At 43.4% G+C, this 21158-nt stretch overlaps 1 protein-coding gene across 3 annotated transcripts in view; it reads right to left on the reverse strand.

The window, feature by feature from the left end:
- LOC123993582 (ecto-NOX disulfide-thiol exchanger 2-like) overlaps positions 1 to 21158 on the reverse strand; it is a 345502-nt gene that overhangs the window by 195991 nt on the left and 128353 nt on the right. For 2 of the 3 annotated variants that reach the window (XM_046295899.1, XM_046295898.1), the window contains exon 3: positions 20016 to 20108. In XM_046295899.1, the coding sequence (XP_046151855.1) occupies positions 20016 to 20049 (34 nt within the window). In that variant the 5' untranslated portion in view covers positions 20050 to 20108. Of the gene's footprint in view, positions 1 to 3849; positions 4024 to 20015; positions 20109 to 21158 lie in introns of those variants that run through there. The other variant, XM_046295900.1, reaches the window with a different exon arrangement.

Raw genomic sequence — 21158 nt, forward strand, 5'->3', positions numbered from 1 at the left:
CAGTAGTGTGTGTGGCCTCCACGTGCCTATGTGGCCTCCACGTGCCTGTATGACCTCCCTTCAACGCCTGGGCATGCTTCTGATGAGGTGGCGGATGGTCTCCTGAGGGATCTCCTCCCAGACCTGGACTAAAGCATCCGCCAACTCCTGGACAGTCTGTGGTGCAGTCTGGTTGATGGAGCAAGACATGATGTCCCAGATGTGCTCAATTGGATTCAGGTCTGGGGAATGGGCAGGCCCAGTCCATAGCATCAATGCCTTCCTCTTGCAGGAACTGCTGACACACTCCAGCCACATGAGGTCTAGCATTGTCTTGGATTAGGAGGAACCCAGGGACAACCGCACCAGCATATGGTCTCACAAAGGTCCTGAGGATCTCATCTCGGTATCTAATGGCAGTCAGGCTACCTCTGGCGAGCACATGGAGGGCTGTGCACCCCCCCAAAGAAATGCCACCCCACATCATGAGTGACCCACCGCCAAACCGGTCATGCTGGAGGATGTTGCAGGCAGCAGAACGTTCTCCACGGCGTCTCCAGACTCTGTCTTGGTGTTTTCTGGCAAATGCCAAACGTCCTGCACGGTGTTGGGCTGTAAGCACAACTCCCACCTGTGGACGGCGGGCCCTCATACCACCCTCATGGAGTCTGTTTCTGACCGTTTGAGCAGACACATGCACATTTGTGGCCTGCTGGAGGTCATTTTGCAGGGCTCTGGCAGTGCTCCTCATGCTCCTCCTTGCACAAAGGCGGAGGTCCTGCTGCTGGGTTGTTGCCCTCCTACGGCCTCCTCCACTTCTCCTGATGTACTGGCCTGTCGCCTGGTAGCGCCTCCATGCTCTGGACACTACACTGACAGACACAGCAAACCTTCTCACCACAGCGCGCATTGATGTGCCATCCTGGATGAGCTGCACTGCCTGAGCCACTTGTGTGGGTTGTAGACTCCGTCTCATGCTACCACTAGAGTGAAAGCACCGCCAGCATTCAAAAGTGACCAAAACATCAGCCAGGAAGCATAGGAACTGAGAAGTGGTCTGTGGTCACCACCTGCAGAACCACTCCTTTATTGGGGTGTCTTGCTAATTGCCTATAATTTCCACCTGTTGTCTATTCCATTTGCACAACAGCATGTGAAATTTATTGTCAATCAGTGTTGCTTCCTAAGTGAACAGTTTGATTTCACAGAAGTGTGATTGACTTGGAGTTACATTGTGTTGTTTAAGTGTTCCCTTTATTTTTTTGAGCAGTGTATATTATTTACTTTCTAATATAGGAGGCCAGGTGCATTCAAATGAGCTTTGGATCAGGGAAGTATTGGAATTATATTAAGTCCCTATGCTTAGACTTTCTAAATCAGTAAGATAAACAAATTCAGACAGAGTACGATCTCGCTTGACTAGCCTACCCCCTAAAAGAGGTAATTGTTGGTCAACGTAATCAATTTGATGTAATTACTGTTGAATAGTATTTCAAATAAAAATTCAGACAACAATAAAAATGCATTACTTTGCAATTAAATGATGAACTTGACCAGTTTTCTAAGACCGAACATGATCTCTCAAAGTCTTAAGAGCAGAGAGAGATTCATCAGCCCAAAATACTTTAAAAAGTCTTGACCTTGGGGGGGAATGCAAGTTTAAAAGCTTCTCTGGGTAGGGGTTCACTCTGTGTCCATTATCAGGCTGAGATGGAAGTTGGGGGAAATAGAATAAAGATGTTGATGGAAAGAGGAGGAATTGCTTCTGACAATCAATTATTAAAACAATGGTCACTGATTTGATGGAACGCTGATATGATTACTGAGTAGAGCTGGGGGTTCTTTCTAGAGGGGAAACCCACCTCTCTGAGATGCATCTGATAGAGACTCTTAAGGGACCAAATAGAGTAGCTGGAACAGCTACTTGCAGTGGGGCAAGACCATAAATCCTACTACTCCCTCTACAACATGGCGGCAAAAACTAGCAAATAGCCAGTAGCCACATATCCGGCCTGAAATATGACTGGGAATGAGGCTTGTATCTATAGCAACTCAGTATCTGGGATTTCAGTAACCCTGAAAGAGCCCATCTCTTTTTGGGGCCTCTAAGCCCTCCTGAAGGAACCATAACAAGGTTAGCAGATCTGTGCTTTATACCCCTTCAGCAGTGTACACCCCTGAAACACCTGTTCCAAAAGACTGCCAGAGGTATCCACAGAGAAAATGCTTTCTTTATCTCTGACTCATATTTCATTATGCCGATTCTCTTTCCCCAAAGCCATGGCTCCACTTTCTGCTGAATTGTGAGCAACAAAAAAAAAGATTTCTCTGCATTCAGTATTCCCCTAATTTATTCCACAGCACCATTATCCTGGGGCCACAGTGAACTCAAATCTCAAAGATCCTTCTGAAACATTGCTCCTCAAATCTATATTGCTCCCTCCATTTCACTCCTTCTCCCTCCATTATGAGGAATCTGCAGACACCCTCTCCATTGATCAGTGGGGAGCTGTACAGTGTGAAGGTAAATGTCTGTCAGAGTGCATGGTGGACCTTTTCTTCATCATGGTCGGCCCTGTTGAAAGCGAGCAATCAACCTTGATTCACTCAGATGCTCACTAGCTGTTTGTGCCCCTGGCCATGGAAAGAAAAGTGGGAGCAAGTATGCAATATTCCAGAGGCATTTTGTCACCATAGCTGAAATGAATGTATGGCACAGAAAAACAAAATATTGCTTATGTCATGTGAAGTCAATTACCTAGGGGAGAAAGTTAAACTCATACTTAATGCACAGCATCAGCATCATTCCCCTTCAGAAAACACATAGGCTGTGTTGTGTTTATAGCCTTTTCAGCATTTGTACTGTATGCGAATTGATGGTCCCAGGGAACTCGGCAATTACGAACACTTATCCAACATTGGATGGCTGTGAGAGATGGAGTAAATTCTCCATGGTCAGAAACAGCAGAGGCTAAAAAGTCTAAAGAAGCAGAGTCAGAGCGCAAAAGTGAAGCAGAGTAAGCAGGTTAATTTGAAGGCTCAATTTACTTCTCCTGTAATTACACTGACTGTGGAAAACGTTCCATTTACCAGCAGCTATTTATGTATCATGAGTAAATAAGTAAATAAATTAGAAAGAAGTCTGAATGAAGCCAGTGTGCAAAACCAGTGCAAAGTGCACGCGCTCACCATAACATTTGAATGACTTTTGCGCACAACGGCATATTCTCAAAAACAGATGAGATGAAGACCGTAGCCTATTTTCAGTTCGCTACTGGTGACGTATTATTTTTAAGACAGATTTAAAAAGCAACCATGGTCATTAACTAAATGAAACAAGAAAACAGTCTTCGGGAAAAACAATAACGGAACTGACCAGTGTTATATTTCAGAACAGTTCCAAAGATAAAGAGCATTTGGGAGGACGCTTGTCAACTTTACTCAAAATGCATTGTAAAAAATAAGCTAAATGAAATCAATAAGACATTCTACAAGAAGGGTTACACAATTTCAATCTAGCAAACATCAATGTGTGAATAAAAACGTTAACGAGGAGTAGTCTTTGTCTCATCAAATCGACTAGGCTCGTGAACAGCAGGTATAACAAAGTGACGCAAAGACCTCAGCTTGGTCACCGTCGTTAAGATGTTCGCATGTTGCTTCCGTCAGTAATATACTTAAATGGACCTGCAGTAATCAAATACCTAGTCCTCCTCGAAATTAGTCTTTAAAAACATTCATTCATTCTACGATTGAGATAACGGCCATACATAATTCGGCAAACCTCCACGGACATAACAGAGCGAGAGGAGCAGACAAGAGCTGGTATAATGTAATACTGTATCAAAATTAACACACGTTAGACCTTACCTCTATACTGCAAGAGAAACATTGTTTACAATCCGTACAGCAGAGGATGGTGAGCCCTCGTCGCCTACTGCAACGCGAATCGTCAAGAGTATAAATCCGTTGTATTGAGAGAAAGGGAGTTTGTTCTCCAGTCCGTGTCGCTCTGCAGACTGGGCTGTAGCGCGAGAATGAGGCTGGGTTCAGCAGCTCGCAGAGCCTCGCACTCATATAAACCACATTCCCGAATACATGTAACCTTCGTTTACAAGTGAACAAAGTATAGCCTGCCAGATGCTACCCGCAAAGGTGTATTACTGAGAGTGCGCAAATGGCACCAGTGATATGTTTAAGAATATGTCAATCCCGTTTTCCCACAGCTGACAAAATACTGTAGGCTATAGTTTGTCGGTGTCCGCAAAGGCAGACCAGTTAAAGGGACTCTGCAGGACCATTGACAAATCATCATGGGTTCTGATATCTATAGCTGGCCATAAATGGATGTTGCATTTTACTGTAGGATTTGGTTATGTAGGCTTCTTCTAATGCATTGCTTTCTACTAGACATGATTAGGCTATATCTTTACATTAAAACCAACATCTCAGATTTCCAGTCATCCCAATTCATTTTATACACCTTGATCTTTAAGAATAGGACTTGGAAATATAGATTAACCAACTTAATTTACCCGAGCATAACCCAAAAGTTAAGGATTTACTAGCCTACTCTGTCGTTTATGATTTTGCTTTCATGAAGAACTGATTGGGGCCATTACTTTTGAGTTTAAAAATGCTTCTCTCATGGAATGGCATGCTTCGAACACTACCTAAAAGTGCTATTTGCATTTGAAAAATATATACCATATGCTGCATTTGCTTTAGGCTTATTTTTAACGTTTTGTTTTGGCGACACTTGGATATCTCGATAATTTGCATCAGTTTTTGTGTTTTTGCATCAGTGTTTGTGTGAGTTTGAGCATGTGTCCGTTAGGCCTATGGGCATTTTTCTGTATCAGCACAATTAGATTGAGCAATAAAAGCCCCACTTCAACTCAGCCATTGGGTTAAAATACACATATGCATTTTTGAACAGCCATCCACAACCAAAACAATATATAAGGCACAAATAGCAGCAGTGTGATTCACATCAACGCCATGTAGACATCTATAATATGTGATGTCCTTAGCGCCCCGTCCATAGGCTACACCACTGCTTTCGTCCTCACCTCCAAGCGTTTGTTCAAGTTGAATAATCTTTGGATGCCAACAGCAGTCACACCATTGGAAGACATAGCTTGGACTGTAGCCTACAAAATGCTTATTCCTGCTCTTTTCCATTTGGTGTGTAATAGTGGTCTCTGACCTGGTCAGACTTATTCAGGCGGGAAACAAATGTTAAACTTTGCTGATTTGAATGTCATTCAGAAAAGAGAAAGGCATCAAATATTTTTCCCCTCAAATTTTTCCCCTTTCTGAACCATCTATGGAAGATGTCATTTGATGACAATATTTTTTCTGGTAACGTAACGGATGAGTTTTTTTGTTCAGTAACATGTAATCCATTACTCCAACCCTGTGTGTGTTGTGATGGATGGGTTAGTGCTGCTTACATAGAAATAGCACTGATGAGCCCATTAATCTATTATAACAATCTCTCTCAATACAAGTCATTTTCAGTCTCATCTTCAGCCTTGGGAAGTGCAGTCATACCAAGACAGTACCTTGGAATGCCAGCTGGGGGCACCACTGTTAGCATACAACGTTAGGTCATGTGTCATTAACGGTGATATTCATATGGACTGTGAGCTTCTCCCACCATGCAGTGTAGAACTCAAGGCCTGATAAATAATGCACCATTTTACTGCAGACAACCAAGCAGACTGTGAGCAGTCTAGTGTGATGATTTAATCTCAGTCCTGTGAACCTCTTCACCATGGAGACAGCACTCATATCAAATGAGCCTCAAAGTGTCCCTTTTCTTAGAATGAAACATGAAGTAGGTTGAAGGAAAGGAGCAAACATTCAAAGTCCATTTCTATCTGGTTTGTCATTTCAAAAAGAAGCCAGAAATCCATACTACATGAATACCCCCCCCCCCGGGAGTAAAACCATAAAGACACATTAGTAATGGAAGACGAGCGTAGAGGGGAGGGGTCTTAAGAGTTCCACATGGGTCCACTGAAATCTGCAGAAAGATAACGACAAGGGTAAAGAGATAGAGTATCATTGAACATGTTGATTTGGTCACCTTCTCGGAGAGCCTAGCTTAGTGAAACAAGTCAAACTGGTTCACTAATACCTACATTTTTCTAAATACAGTAAATATCAAAACCTAAATAAAATTAGAGTGTAGAGGTTAGACTTAATTTGCACAGACTCTCTTGCACTGGCTCTATGCACATTCACTGGACTCTACCCACACATACTACACTGATACTCCAACACACACACACACACACACACACACACACACACACACACACACACACACACACACACTGCTACGCTGTTTATTATTTATCCTAGTTGCAAAGTTACTTTTACCCAGACCTACATGTCCATATTATCTCAACTACCCCATACCCCTGCACATTGACTCTGTACCGGTACTCCTTGTCTATAGTCTTGTTATTGTATTGTGCTACCATTTCCTTTTTTTTTAATGATAAAACTATTTTTTTAATTCTGCATTGTTGGAAAAAGTCTACACCTGTTGTATTCGGCACATAAGACTTGATTTGACAAGAATTGGGGTGTCAATCATGGCCTAAAGCCACATCAAAACTGTGTAGAAATGATAAATGGACCTACATGTATATAATTGCTTCACTGTGTCCATCTCTCAAAGACAGAAACAAAAGTTAGTCAGGACGTATTAAAAGTTGCAAAAGGTGTACAGTGAATGTTTTTTTTCCTCTCCAGATTTTGATGTCGAAGCAATACTCTATAACCAATTCTATAACCAATTTTCACTGCGGCTATCCGGACCTCAGTGATCACCAAATGTGGCCCCAGAGCAAAATTTGTTTGACATCCCTCGTCTAAAAAGTTTGAGATGAAAAATAAGTGTCTGAGAAATGTTTGATGGGTCAAACAATATAATCTTCAACAGCCTGTCTGCACTTCCAAAAACACATTTCAAAGCCCACAGCCCATACACAAGAACTGTCAAACGGATTCCAAAGTGGAAACGAACGAGGCAAAGATTGTACTTGAACATGGAAACATTCCCAGCATTGATTTTTAAACAACCTTAACCAATTAGAGAAATAAATGAGGCATCTGTTGTTGGCGGAGCAGTAACGTTGCCTGCTCAATCTGTAGAGTAACTTCCTGGATATAGAAATTGTATGGTTACAGTCAGCAGTAGCCCTTTCAGTATGGTTGCATGTCATAGCAACAAAAAGTAATTAGAGTCAAAGCTCAATGAATAAACAAATTCGAAAGATGAAATGTTAAGAGTCAAATTGGTGCATGGCAAGTGACTCATAATCCATATTAGAGGGTGTAAATATGACTATAATAGGTTGCATTATGCCCTCAGAATTATAAAGAGAATGTACTGGAAGGAACACAAAAGGAAGATGTGCGATTTCGAGTTCAGTTGACAGTTTTAAAGGACAGCCAAATCTGTTGAGCCCCTTGACCTAAAGCTATTTTTAAAATCTGACATTAACTAGCTTTGTCTGATGGTCCAGGATCATGGACCCTTAAATAGAAGTCCACTACTTGGACTCAATCAGCAGGAGTGTTACTGAAACTGTTTTATGACCAGTATGATAAGATCAAAAAAGGCTTCCAAGTAGCTGCATTGGATGGAGCTGCTGAAACACTCATTCAGACAGCCCCTTTTTCTGTGTCCTCGTTTTTTCGCCACAACAGACTGGTCATAAATAAACTAAATGCTTCCCAGACAGAACTAAATTAATTCTGTCACCAAATAGAAAATGAAAGAGTTGGCGCCCTTATTCAGTTCGTTTCTCCCTAGGCCTAAGGGACAGTGTTTCTGCTTATCCGTTTTTCAAACCGTGATGTTCTGTCAAAGACTTTCTTGGTCCAAGTGCATTTAAATCTAATACTAAATTTGCCTTTTTGCTACAACAGATTAAATACAAATATTCATTGGTTTTTATGGTTAGCGTTGTACATTAGTGATCATTTTAAGCCAAATGAACTGGGTGGCTTAAAAGAGGGGTATGATAAATCAAAGTAATTTTGATAAATCAAAAAATGTGGGGGGGAAAAGACACTGGGTCATAAATCTAATTACAAATCGCAGAGCGCAACGAGATATCAGCAAGTCCATATCCGTACCTCATCGTTGAGCTGGAAAATCAGCCAGAGTTGATCGCCTCGTTTAAGAGACACCTGTTGAACAATAAGTAACTTGTTTAGTTAAGATGGAGATATTTTGTCTCATTATTGAAGATGTTCAGAGCATAAGACAAAATCAAATCAAACTTTAGTCACATGCGCCAAATACACCAGGTGTAGACCGTACAGTGAAATGCTTACTTACGAGCCTCTGACAGTGCAGTTTTTAAAAAATACGGATAAGAATAAGAGAAAAAAGTAACAAGTAATTAAAGAGAAGTAAAAATCATGCATTTTTTTAAACCTTTATTTTACTAGGCAAGTCAGTTAAGAACAAATTCTTATTTTCAATGACGGCCTAGGAACAGTGGTGTTAACTGCCTGTTCAGGGGCAGAACGACAGATTTTGTACCTTGTCAGCTCGGGGGTTTGAACTTGCAACCTTCCAGCTCCATCCAGCTCCATCCTTCACTAGGCTACCCTGCCGCCCCACGCATACATTACATTACATTACATTACATTACATTACATGGGTGTGCCGGTACAGAGTCAATGTGTGGGGGCCGAGGTTAGTTGAAGTAGTATGTACATGTAGGTAGAGTTAAAGTGACTATACATAGATGATACCAGAGAGTGGCAGTGGTGTGGAGAGGGGAGGGGTGCAATGTGAATAGTCTGGGTAGCCATTTGACTAGATGTTCAGGAGTATTATGGCTTGGGGGTAGAAGCTGTTTAGAAGCCTCTTGGACCTAGACTTTGAGCTATGGTACCGCTTGCCGTGTGGTAGCAGTGAGAACAGTCTATGACTAGGGTGGTTGGAGTCTGACAATTTTTAGGGCCTTCCTCTGACACCACCTGGTATAGATGTCCTGGATGGCAGGAAGCTTAGCCCCAGTGATGTACTGGGCCGTTCGCACAACCCTCTGCAGTGCCTTGCGGTCGGAGGCCGAGCAGTTGCCATAACAGGCAGTGACGCAACCAGTCAGGATACTCTCGATGATGCAGCTGCATAACCTTTTGAGGATCTCAGGACCCATGCCAAATCTTTTCAGTCTCCTGAGGGGGAATAGGTTTTGTCGTGCCCCCTACACAACTGTCATGGTGTGCTTGGACCATGTTAGTTTGTTGGCGATGTGGACACCAAGGAACTTGAAGCTCTCAACCTGCTCCACTGCAGCCCTGTCGATGAGAATGGAGGCGTGCTCGGTCCTCCTTTTCCTGTAGTCCACAATCATGTCCTTTGTCTTGACCAGGTTGAGGGAGAGGTTGTTGTCCTGGCACCACCCGGCCAGGTCTCTGACCTCCTCCCTACAGGCTGTCTCATTGTTGTCGGTGATCAGGCCTAGCACTGTTGTGTCACCGGCAAATTTAATGGTGATGGAGTCGTGCCTGGCCGTGCAGTCATGAGTGAACAGGGAGAACAGGAGGGGGCTGAGCATGCACCCCTGAGGGGCCCTTGTGTTGAGGATCAGCGTGGCAGATGTGTTGTTTCCTACCCTTACCACCTGGGGGCGACCCGTCAGGAAGTCCAGGATCTAGTTGCAGACGGAGGTGTTTAGTCCCAGGGACCTTAGCTCATTGTTGAGCTTTGAGGACACTATGGTGTTGAACGCTGAGCTGTAGTCAATGAATAGCATTATCACATAGGTGTTCCTTTTCTCCAGGTGGGAAAGGGCAGTGTGGAGTGCAATAGAGACTGCATCATCTGTGGATCTGTAGGGGCGGTGTGCAAATTGGAGTGGGTCTAGGGTTTCCGTGTGATAGTGTTGATGTGAGCCATGACCAGCCTTTCAAAGCACTTCATGGCTACAGACGTGAGTGCTACGGGTCTGTAGTCATTTAGGCAGGTTACCTTGGTGTTCTTGGGCACTGGCACTATGGTGGTATGACAGACTCTGACAGAGAGAGGTTGAAAATGTCAGTGAAGACACTTGCTAGTTGGTCAGCACATTGTCGCAGTACACGTCCTGGTAATTCGTCTGGCCCTGCGGCCTTGTGCATGTTGACCTGTCTTCCATCGGCTGCGGAGATCGTGATCACAGTCTTCTGGTACAGCTGGTGCTTTCATGCATGTTTCAGTGTTATTTGCCTCGAAGCGAGCATAGAAGTAATTTAGCACATCCAGTAGGCTCGTGTCACTGGGCAGCTCTTGGCTGTGCTTGCATTTGTAGTCTGTAATGGTTTGCAGGCCCTGCCACATCCAACAAGCGTCAGAGATGTTGCAGTACAACTCGATCTAAGTCCTGTATTGACGCATTGCCTGTTTGATGGTTCGTCGGAGGGCATAGCACAATTTCTTATAAGCTTCCAGGTTATAGACCCGCTGCTTGAAAGCGGCAGCTCTAGCCTTTAGCTCAGTGCGTATGCTGCCTGTAATCTATGGTTTCTGGTTGGGGTATGTACGTACGGTCACTGTGGGGATGACGTCATCGATGCACTTATTGATGAAGCCAATGACAGATGTGGTGTACTCCTCAATGCCATTGGAGGAATAATGGAACATATTCCAGTCTGTACTAGCAAAACAGTCCTGTAGCTTAGTATCTGCTTCATATGACCACTTTTTTTATTGATCTAGTCACTGGTGCTTCCTCAAGTTTTTGCTTTTAAGCAGGAATCAGGGGGATAGAATTATGGTCAGATCTGCCAAATGGAGGGCGAGGGAGAGCTTTGTATGAATCTCTGTGTGTGGACTATAGGTAGTCCAGACTTCTTTTCCTTCTGATTGCACATTTAACATGTTGATAGAAAATAGGTAAAACGGATTTAAGCTTCCCTGCATTAAAGTCCCCTGCTACTAGGCACACCGCCTCTGGGTGAGCTATTTCTTATTTGCTTATGGCGGAATACAGCTCCTCCAATGCCATCTCAGTGCCAGCCTCTGACTGTGGTGGTATGTAAACAGCTACAAAGAATATAGATGAAAACTCCCTGGGTAGGTAATGTGGTCTGCAGCTTATCATGAGAAACTCAGGCGAGCAATAGCTGGAGACATCCTTAGATATCGTGCACCAGCTGTTTTTTTAAACAAAAATACATAGACCGCTGCCCCTGGTCTTACCAGACGACACTGTTTTATCCTGCCGGAACATCATATAACCAGCCAGCTGTATGTTGATATTGTCGCCGTTCAGCCACGACTCCGTGGAGCTTAAGATGTTACCATTTTTAATGTCCCGTTGATAGTTCAATCTTCCCAATAAGTTGTCCATTTTATGTCCGCCCTTCAGCCTCTCTTTCTCCGCCTTCAACTAACACATCACTAACGTCTAAAAGGGTTGTGATACATTTTTAACCGCGTCTTCGTCCAATCTAACATTTTCTCCATTTCCCTCTTGACTATTTTTTTTTAAATCTCTGAAAGAAAAGGGTTCCTGGGGTATGGTTTCAAATATGTCTCCAAAAGATACTGTGCAGCTCTAATGTAGCCCCTCTGTAAATGTTGAACCATCACACAGAGAGAAGCTGTAAATCACAGAAGGCTCAGTTTCTCTACAGGCCTTTATATCCCCTCAGTAGATTGTAAATCGGATGCCTTGTGTTGTATTGTAAAGTCTGCATTTAACGATTCCAGAATTGATGATGCCCCTTGCACACAGTGGAATCAGAAGAGTAGATAGTGTAGAATGCTATACTAATATGGCCTTTCCAATCCAACAGAGGTATCAGATCACTGCTCTGCAAAGCTTTCAGAATTTGAGAGTGGATGATATTTGAAGGTTCTGCTCACCAGAAAGCCTGCCAGAGTTTAAAGGACTGCGCTGGCATTTGGTGTCATCCATTTCGAGATCAATGAAATGTACTATTATAGCTCAGACTGGGAGGGGAAAATGTCAGATCTAACGATTCATAGTGTTTCATTAGCTCCACTGCCCTTTGTGGATGGAGACTGCCCATCGATCTGAACCAGAGCTAAGGATGGAGCCCTCCCTTCTTTCACCACTTCCTCTTTCCGTCTATTTCTTTCTCACTACCCATCCTTCCTTTGGACCCTGTATCACACTCTCCCTCTTCCTTCTCTCTTTTCCTCCTCTGTGTCCCACCCTCACCCTCTCGTTGAGTGCTGATTTGTAGATTATCACCTCATCAAATCATCAAATCAGAGTCTCCACTGGCCAGATTGTGTTATTCCTGGTGGAATACTTGGTATAGGAGCTCTGGGAGAACAGAGGGACCATGGAAAATACACTGGGGCTGTGGAGTTGTGTTCCAGAACCTTCTGCTGAAATCAAAATTCTCAGGTGAGAAGGGAGAGGTGAAAGCCTTGGCAACATTCTGTAAATTGGATTAAGTGAAAGATACAGAGGCAAGCTGATCTCCAGCAAGTCCCCACCAGCATGAACATTGATGGTAGCAGGTTTCATACAGAGTGCAGAATACCCCTTTACCTCAGTCTATAGCTAAACCCCAGTCAACAGCAGGGGCTCCCCACCATCAGTCCACACTGGTCATGGTGCTCAAAATCACCATCCAAACACACCGTTGACCAAAAAAACTGAAGGGAGAGGAAGGGGAATATAATTATTTGTGTTTACGCAACACAGTATGCAGACTGGAGTGCAGCAAGTCCTCCATTACACAATCACAAGTGGTCCATCAGAACAAGTGGGTATTATAATGCATTTTTGGCAGCAGAGAAGTGCAGCTAACTGTGGTCCAGGAACCAAATGTGCCATCTGCCCAGATGAGCATCAGAAACTCTGGCCCCTACACAACATTAATAGCATCTGTTTGGTGAATCAGACTCAAGGTCAAGTGTTAAAAACTCTCAGCAGAACTGACAAACTGTTTCATAACCACGGGCTGAACCCTGAAGACCAGGGGCTGACAGGGGGACCCGCTAATCATTGCATTTGCGGCATTGAGAAAAACATAGCCTTTTCAAAAAATAATTTCCGGCTATTCTACTTCACATGACTGTAAACATTACAATTATATTTTTGAAAACCTCGCAAGTGACAAGATACTGGCATTAATAAAAACAAACGACCCAGGGCTTAAATGCAACCATTACCATAGGCCAATGAGAAGAGTGTATACACAGATTGTAGGCCTAAAATGAGGAAATGATAGTCCACCAACTTTCCAGTTGCACTCATTTAAGCAAGGTCCTGGTGACCTTTTTCTCATCTCAGGGCATTCCAATTCCAGTCACAACTTGAGGAAACTATTGAGTCAATGCATATCCATCCCAACACCACCACCTGCCCTGCAACTGACAGTCACCAATTAAGTGGACGTAGTTTGTATTTATTAGGGATCCCCATTAGCAGCTACTCTTCCTGGGGTCCAAACATATTAAAGTACTTACATTACATATAAAACAAAAGATAAATAGATTGTCACCAAGATGGCATAGCAGTCGGACGTCTTTTGTCGTGTCCCGTATATCTATTTCCTTCTTTCTTCGCATACCTTTTTATATATTTTAAATTTCCATTAAACTCATCTTCAAAACACTCTCCTGCAACCCGCCTCACCAATTGATATCTTTTTTTAAAGAAAGTATTATTTACCTCAAATCTGTAATCCTCCATAGAAGCTAACCAGAAACTAACCAGAAGCTAACCAGAAGCTAACCAGAAGCTAGTTAGCTTATTCACTGGCTAATCGTTAGTATTCAGCTAACCACGGTTTGTAGTCATCAGCTATCCTTTAGCTCGAAAATCTAATCACCAGTTTTGTACGGCACGGCTCCGAACATACCGGACCTATTTTTCTCTCCATGTCCCCGGATTTCAACCGCAAGCTCTGGACATTTATATCTGGATCTCGCAGCTAGCTAGCTGCTATCCGTGTGACTATCAGCATACGTCGATTCCAGAACAAACATCAATTATTCCAGAGCTAGCCAGCTGAAGAGTTCCATCAGTCACTCCTGGGCTACAATCACCTATCCGGACCCATTTTACTGCCAACGCGGAGCCCCACTTCACAACTGGACTACCGACATTATCTGCCCAAGGGCCCTGCAGTGCCTGGCTCCACTCCTATTCCCTAGGCACTCTTTTTTGATGACGTCTGTAACAGTAATAGCCTTGGTTTCATGCATGTTAACATTAGAAACCTCCTCCCTAAGTGTCTTTTATTCACTGCTTTAGCACACTCTGCCAACCCGGATGTTCTAGCTGTGTCTGAATCCTGGCTTAAGAAGACCACCAAAAATTCTGAAATTTTCATCCCAAACTACAACATTTTCAGACAAGATAGGACTGCCAAAGGGGGCGGTGTTGTAATCTACTGCAAATATAGCCTGCAGAGTTCTGTCCTACTATCCAGGTCTGTACCCAAACAATTTGAACTTCTACTTTTAAAATTCCACCTCTCCAGAAACAAGTCTATCACCATTGCCGCCTGCTATAGACCACCCTCTGCCCCCAGCTGTGCTCTGGACACCATATGTGAACTGATTGCCCCCCATCTATCTTCAGAGCTCGTGCTGCTAGGCGACCTAAACTGGAACATGCTTAACACCCCAGCCATCCTACAAACTAAGCTCGATGCCCTCAATCTCACACAAATTATCAATGAACCTACCAGGTACCTCCCCAAAGCTGTAAACACAGGCACCCTCAGAGATATCATCCTAACCAACTTGCCCTTTAAATACACCTCTGCTGTCTTCAACCAAGATCTCAGCGATCACTGCCTCATCACCTGCATCCGTAATGGGTCAGAGGTCAAACGACCTCCACTCATCACTGTCAAATGCTCCCTGAAACACTTCAGCGAGCAGGCCTTTCTAATCGACCTGGCCGGGGTATCCTGGAAGGATATTGATCTCATCCCGTCAGTAGAGGATGCCTGTTTTTTTAATAGTTTTTTTTATGCCTTCCTAACCATCTTAAATATGCATGCCCCATTCAAGACATCTAGAACCAGGAACAGATATAGCCCTTGGTTCTCCCCAGACCTGACTACCCTTAACCAACACAAAAACATCCTATGGCGTTCTGCATTAGCATCGAACAGCCCCCGTGATATGCAGCTTTTCAGGGAAGCTAGAAACAATTATACACAGGCAGATAGAAAAGCCAAAGCTAGCTTTTTCAAACAGAAATTTGCTTCCTGCAACACTAACTCAAAAAAGTTCTGGGACACTGTAAAGTCCATGGAGAATAAGAACACCTCCTCCCAGCTGCCCACTGCACTGAAGATAGGAAACACTCACCACTGATAAATCCACTATAATTGAGAATTTCAATAAGCATTTTTCTACGGCTGTCCATGCTTTCAACCTGGCTACCCCTACCCTGGTCAACAGCACTGCACCCCCCACAGCAACTCGCCCAAGCCTTCCCCATTTCTCCTTCTCCCAAATCCAGTCAGCTGATGTTCTGAAAGAGCTGCAAAATCTGGACCCCTACAAATCAGCCGGGCTAGACAATCTGGACCCTTTCTTTCTAAAAAAAAATATGTCGAAATTGTTGCCACCCCTATTACTAGCTTGTTCAACCGCTTTCATGTCGTCTGAGATTCCCAAAGATTGGAAAGCAGCTGCGGTTATCCCACTCTTCAAAGGGGGACGGGACACTTGACCCAAACTGCTACAGACTTATATCTATCCTACCCTGCCTTTCTAAGGTCTTCGAAAGCCAAGTCAACAAACAGATTATCGACCATTTTGAATCTCACCATACCTTCTCTGCTATGCAATCTGGGCTCAAAGCTGGTCATGCGCTCAAGGCCCTAAACAATATCTTTATCTCCATCGATAAGAAACATTACTGTGCAGCCATATTCATTGATCTGGCAAAGGCTTTCGACTCTGTCAATCACCACATCCTCATCGGCAGACTCGACAGCCTTGGTTTCTCAAATGATTGCCTCGCCTGGTTCACCAACTACTCCTCTGATAGAGCTCAGTGTGTCAAATTGGAGGGCCTGTTGTCCGGACATCTGGCAGTCTATGGGGGTGCCACAGGGTTCAATTCTTGGACCGACTCTCTGTATACATCAATGATGTCGCTCTTGCTGCTGGTGAGTCTCTGATCCACCTCTACGCAGACGAAACCATTCTGTCTACTTCTGGCCCTTCTTTGGACACTCCAGGCAAGCTTCAATGCCATACAACTCTCCTTCCGTGGCCTCCAATTGCTCCATATAAAGCCCCATATACTACCCCCCATTGTGACCTGTAAGCTCTCGTTGGCTGGCCCTCGCTTCATACTCACCGCCAAACCCACTGGCTCCATGTCATCTACAAGACCCTGCTAGGTAAAGTCCCCGCTTATCTCAGCTCGCTGGTCATCATAGCATCACCCACCTGTAGCACAAGCTGCAGAAGGTGTATCTCTCTGGTCCCCCCCAAAACCAATTCTTTCTTTGGCCGCCTCTCCTTCCAGTTCTCTGCTGCCAATGACTGGAACGAACTACAAAAAGCTCTGAAACTGGAAACACTTATCTCCCTCACTAGCTTTAAGCACCAGCTGTCAGAGCATCTCACAGATTACTGCACCTGTACATTGCCCACCTATAATTTAGCCCAAACAACTACCTCTTTCCCTACTGTATTTATTTTATGTTATTTATTTATTTATTTAGCTCCTTTGCACCCCATTGTTTTTATTTCTACTTTGCACATTCTTCCACTGCAAATCTACCATTCCAGTGTTTTACTTGCTACATTGTATTTACTTCACCACCGCGGCCTTTTTTGTTGTTGTGTTTACCTACCTTCTCACCTCATTTGCTCACATTGTATATAGACTTATTTTTCTACTGTATTATTTATTGACTGTATGTTTGTTTTACTCCATGTGTAATTCTGTGTTGTTGTATGTGTCGAACTGCTTTGCTTTATCTTGGCCAGGTCGCAATTGTAAATGAGAACTTGTTCTCAACTTGCCTACCTGGCTAAATAAAGGTGACACATTGTTTTTTAAATAACAGTACATCTTATAATAGTACACCACTACATATCTACAATACAACATGTTCAATACCACCATACAACAATACCACAATGTGTCTGTACCTTGTGTGGGTCTTCACAGTATCTGTTGTGTTGTTACATAAGGTGTATTTTTACCTGCTTTTTAAATCATATTCTACTGTGTGCATCAGTTCCCTGATGTGGAATAGAGTTCCATGTAGTCACGGCTCGATGTAGTACTGTACCCCTCACAGTTTGTTCTGGACCTCCGGTAGCATTTCTTGTGGGTTATGCATGGGTGTCCGAGCAGTATGCAAGTATTTTAAAAACAGACAGCTCGGTACATTCAGCTTGTCAACACCTCTTACAAAAACAAGTAGTCATGAAGTCAATCTCTTCCACTTGAGCCATGAGAGACTGACATGCATGTCATTAATGTTAGCTCTGCAGGGACTTAAGGGCCAGCCGTGCCGCTGCTCTGAGCCAACTGCAATTTTCTTAAGTCCATCTTTGTGGCACCTGACCACACTACTGAACAGTAGTCCAGGTGTGACAAAACGAGGGCCTGCAGGACTTGCCTTGTTAAGGCAGTGCAGCGCTTAAATCATGGACAGACTTCTCCCAGTCTTAACTACTGTTGTATCAATATATGTTTTGACCATGACAGTTTTCAATCCTGAGTTACTCCAAGCAGTTTAGTGACTTCTATTAGTTCAATTTCCACATTATTCATTACAGGATGAAGTTGAGGTTTAGTGAATGATTTGTCAGAAATACAATGCTTTTAGTTTTGGAAATATTTAGGACCAACTTATTCCTTGCTACCCATTACGAAACTAACTGCAGCTCTTTGGTAAGTGTTGCAGTCATTTCAGTTGCTGAAGTAGCTTACGTGTATAGTGTTGAGTCATCCGCATACTTTACTCAAAGCCAGAGGCATGTCGTTAGTAAAGATTGAAAAAAATAATGGGCCTAAACAGCTACCCTGGGTTTAAGTTCCCCTCCAGGCCTGATGGTACACACTTTCTAGTAGGCTTAAATTGAAGATGGGCAAATAGGAGTGGCAATATATTCATTCATTTTCCATCTTAAGTTTGCTTATCTTGCCAATGAAACACTCATTAAAAGTGGTTGCCAATATCAGTGAGTTGTGACTGATAGAGCAGAGTTTGCCTTTTTCCCAACATTTAATTTAAAGTGCTCCAAAGCTTTTTATTATCATTCATTTTTTGTTAAATAGTAGAGATACTTTTTTATTTTATTTAGTTTAGTCACATGATTTCTTAATTTGCAGCATGTTTGCCAATCAAGTTGGGCAGCCAGACTCATTTGCCATAACTTTTGTCTCCTCCATCTCACCCATACAATCTTTCAATTCCTCATCAATCCAAGGGGATTCAACCGTTTTTACAGTCATTTTCTTAATGGGTGTGTTGCTTATTAGTAACTGGAAAAGGCAATTTAATAAATGTATCAAGTGCAGTGTCTGGTTGCTCCTCATTACACACCACAGACCAACAAATATTCTTTACATCATCAACATATGAATCATTACAAAACTTATTGTGTGACCTCTTAGACACTATATTAGGCCCAGCCTTAGTTTTTTTCTAGATATGACTAATATATTGTGATCACAGTGGTAGCCATGAACCTCATACCTCTACTTTCCTTCCTTTAATGGTGTCTGTGGCTCTGTAATCAAAGGCCAAGGAGAGGACAAGGTTCTCAAGCTCCAGTTAGTAATCAGAGACGTGATGTCGTTGGATGTCAGAAAAACAGACAAGAAGCCAGTTAGAGATGAAGTATATATCAGAAAGGTGCCGTGCTGAGTGAAGATATACTACCACATACTGATGGACTACAAAAATGCTGTAGCGAGAGGACAGAAAGAGGGATAGAGGATGAGAGTGGGATATCGATAGAGATCAGACACCACACCACTGTAGGCTGAGGCAGAGTGTAGAGGATGAGAAGAGGGAACATCACCAGAGACGAGAGATACAATGTCTTAGAGGCCAGAGAGCGAAAGGGGCCAGACACCAGACTGTACATTCATTATCACCTGACCAACCTGTGCACCACACTGTGTGAACATAATAGGGGTTGACACACTCATCTACCAAATCCCAGCAAGGGAAGAGGCATTTTCATTCCCTCTCCCCATGCTCTCACACCACCAGGGAATGCAATTAGCACCTGGAAAATGCCGGTAGATTTAGGTATTGGCGGGTAAGAATGTCTATTTCACCAGCTACTTTGGCGGGTGGTTAATTTGTAGGGCTCTAGTGTGAGCATTACATTCCTGAATAAAAATAGTAAAAAGTGAAGTATAAGCACATGTGGAGTTAGAAAAATGCTGCATGAGCTGTTCTCAAAGTATTTCTGCTGTTTTGTTTCATAGCTGCTAATTACATTAATAAACACTTCTCCTATATCCCACTTTGCACAGCAACACTGCCTGGCAGACTTTAGTGCTGATATTCATTTTTGGAGGCGCTGTGCACAGGCATAAAATATGGTCTAATTTACTCGAAAGTTTCATGTTTCATGGCTATTTACATCTTTTTTTATTCACAGCTCGGTTATTTTGACATTAGTTTGAGTCTGCTGCTTCAACTGATAGCAAAAAGATACCCTAGTCAGACCCCAACTCTCAGACACGTGACAGGACTCGTGGCCCTGTTGCCATGGTAACCAGACCCAGAGTAAGAGGGGTGCAGCTCCACGGGGGTTGGGCAGAGCCAGTGTAATAGTGGGGGTAGCTCCAGGGGGGGCTGGGCAGAAGAGAGGAGGCTCTATTGGATAGAAGGAAACCTCCACTAGGGGACAAATACAGTCTTATCAGGTGTGCAGCAGGAATTTTGGCAGTAAAATCCCCTTAAAGAGCCATGAAATCTGGACACTGCACCTGAGAACGCCTCTGGGGCTGCGGTGTGTATGCACCCTTCCAGACTCTTTTCCACATGCAAACTCGAACACAGACACGCTGAGCTCTTACCTGCTGCTCGTCCTGATCTGTAGTCCTTGTACATTATGGCGTTGTGGTGGAACTTCCTCTGATCTCAGCCCCTCTGGTCTCTCAGTGATGCTCCTGTGAACAGCAACAACAATGGCCCCATGATTCTCTGTTCATTCTCTTTAGATCCATGCTGTTCAAGAGAGCACCAATATGCCATACTGGGATCTCAGCTCATCATTTCTGCAGCTGGTTCAAGGACACCAAGAGAACTGGGAAATAAGGGTCACAATAAAGGTGCTTTGTCTTGAGTAGAGAAAGATGATAACTAAAGGAGGTTGTCACTGTGCTTCTTTGATAGGCATGGCCCTTTTGCTTTGTAGAGGAGAAACTCATCTTAACCAGAAAGAGCTGTGGATCAGGAGGGTCCCAGTGACTGTAGAATTTACACTCAGTCTTTAAAATCCAAAAGATAATTTCACCTTTATTTAACCAGGTAGGCTAGTTGAGAGCAAGTTCTCATTCAACAACACAGAGTTACACATGGAATAAACAAACATAGTCAATAACACAATAGAAAAAAAGTCTATATACAGTGTGCGCAAATGATAAGGGCAATAAATAGGCCATAGTTGTGAAATAATTACAATTTAGCAATTAAACACTGGAGTGATAGATGTGCAGAAGATGAATGTGCAAGTAGAGATACTGGGGTGCAAAGGAGCAAAAATAAATAACAGTATGGGGATGAGGTAGTTGGATGGGCTATTTACAGATGGGCTATCTACGGGAGCAGTGATCTGTGAGCTGCTGACAGCTGATGCTTGAAGTTAGTGAGGGAGATATGACTCTCCAGCTTCAGTGATTTTTGCAATTCGTTCCAGTCATTGGCAGTAGAGAACTGGAAGGAAAGGCGGCTAAAGGAGGAATTGGCTTTGGGGGTGACCAGTGAAATATACCTTCTGGAGCGAGTGCTATGGTGACCAGTGAGCTGAGATAAGGCTGGGCTTTACCTAGCAACGACTTATAGATGACATGGAGCCAGTGGGTTTGGCGACGAATATGAAGTGAGGGCCAGCCAACGAGAGCATACAGGTCTCAGTGGTGGATAGTATAGTGCTTTGGTGACATAACGGATGGCACTGTGATAGACTGCATCCAATTTGCTGAGTAGAGTGTTGGAAG

This window comes from Oncorhynchus gorbuscha, linkage group LG13, assembly GCF_021184085.1.
Source record: "Oncorhynchus gorbuscha isolate QuinsamMale2020 ecotype Even-year linkage group LG13, OgorEven_v1.0, whole genome shotgun sequence".
NCBI classification, from domain to species: Eukaryota; Metazoa; Chordata; class Actinopteri; order Salmoniformes; family Salmonidae; genus Oncorhynchus; species Oncorhynchus gorbuscha.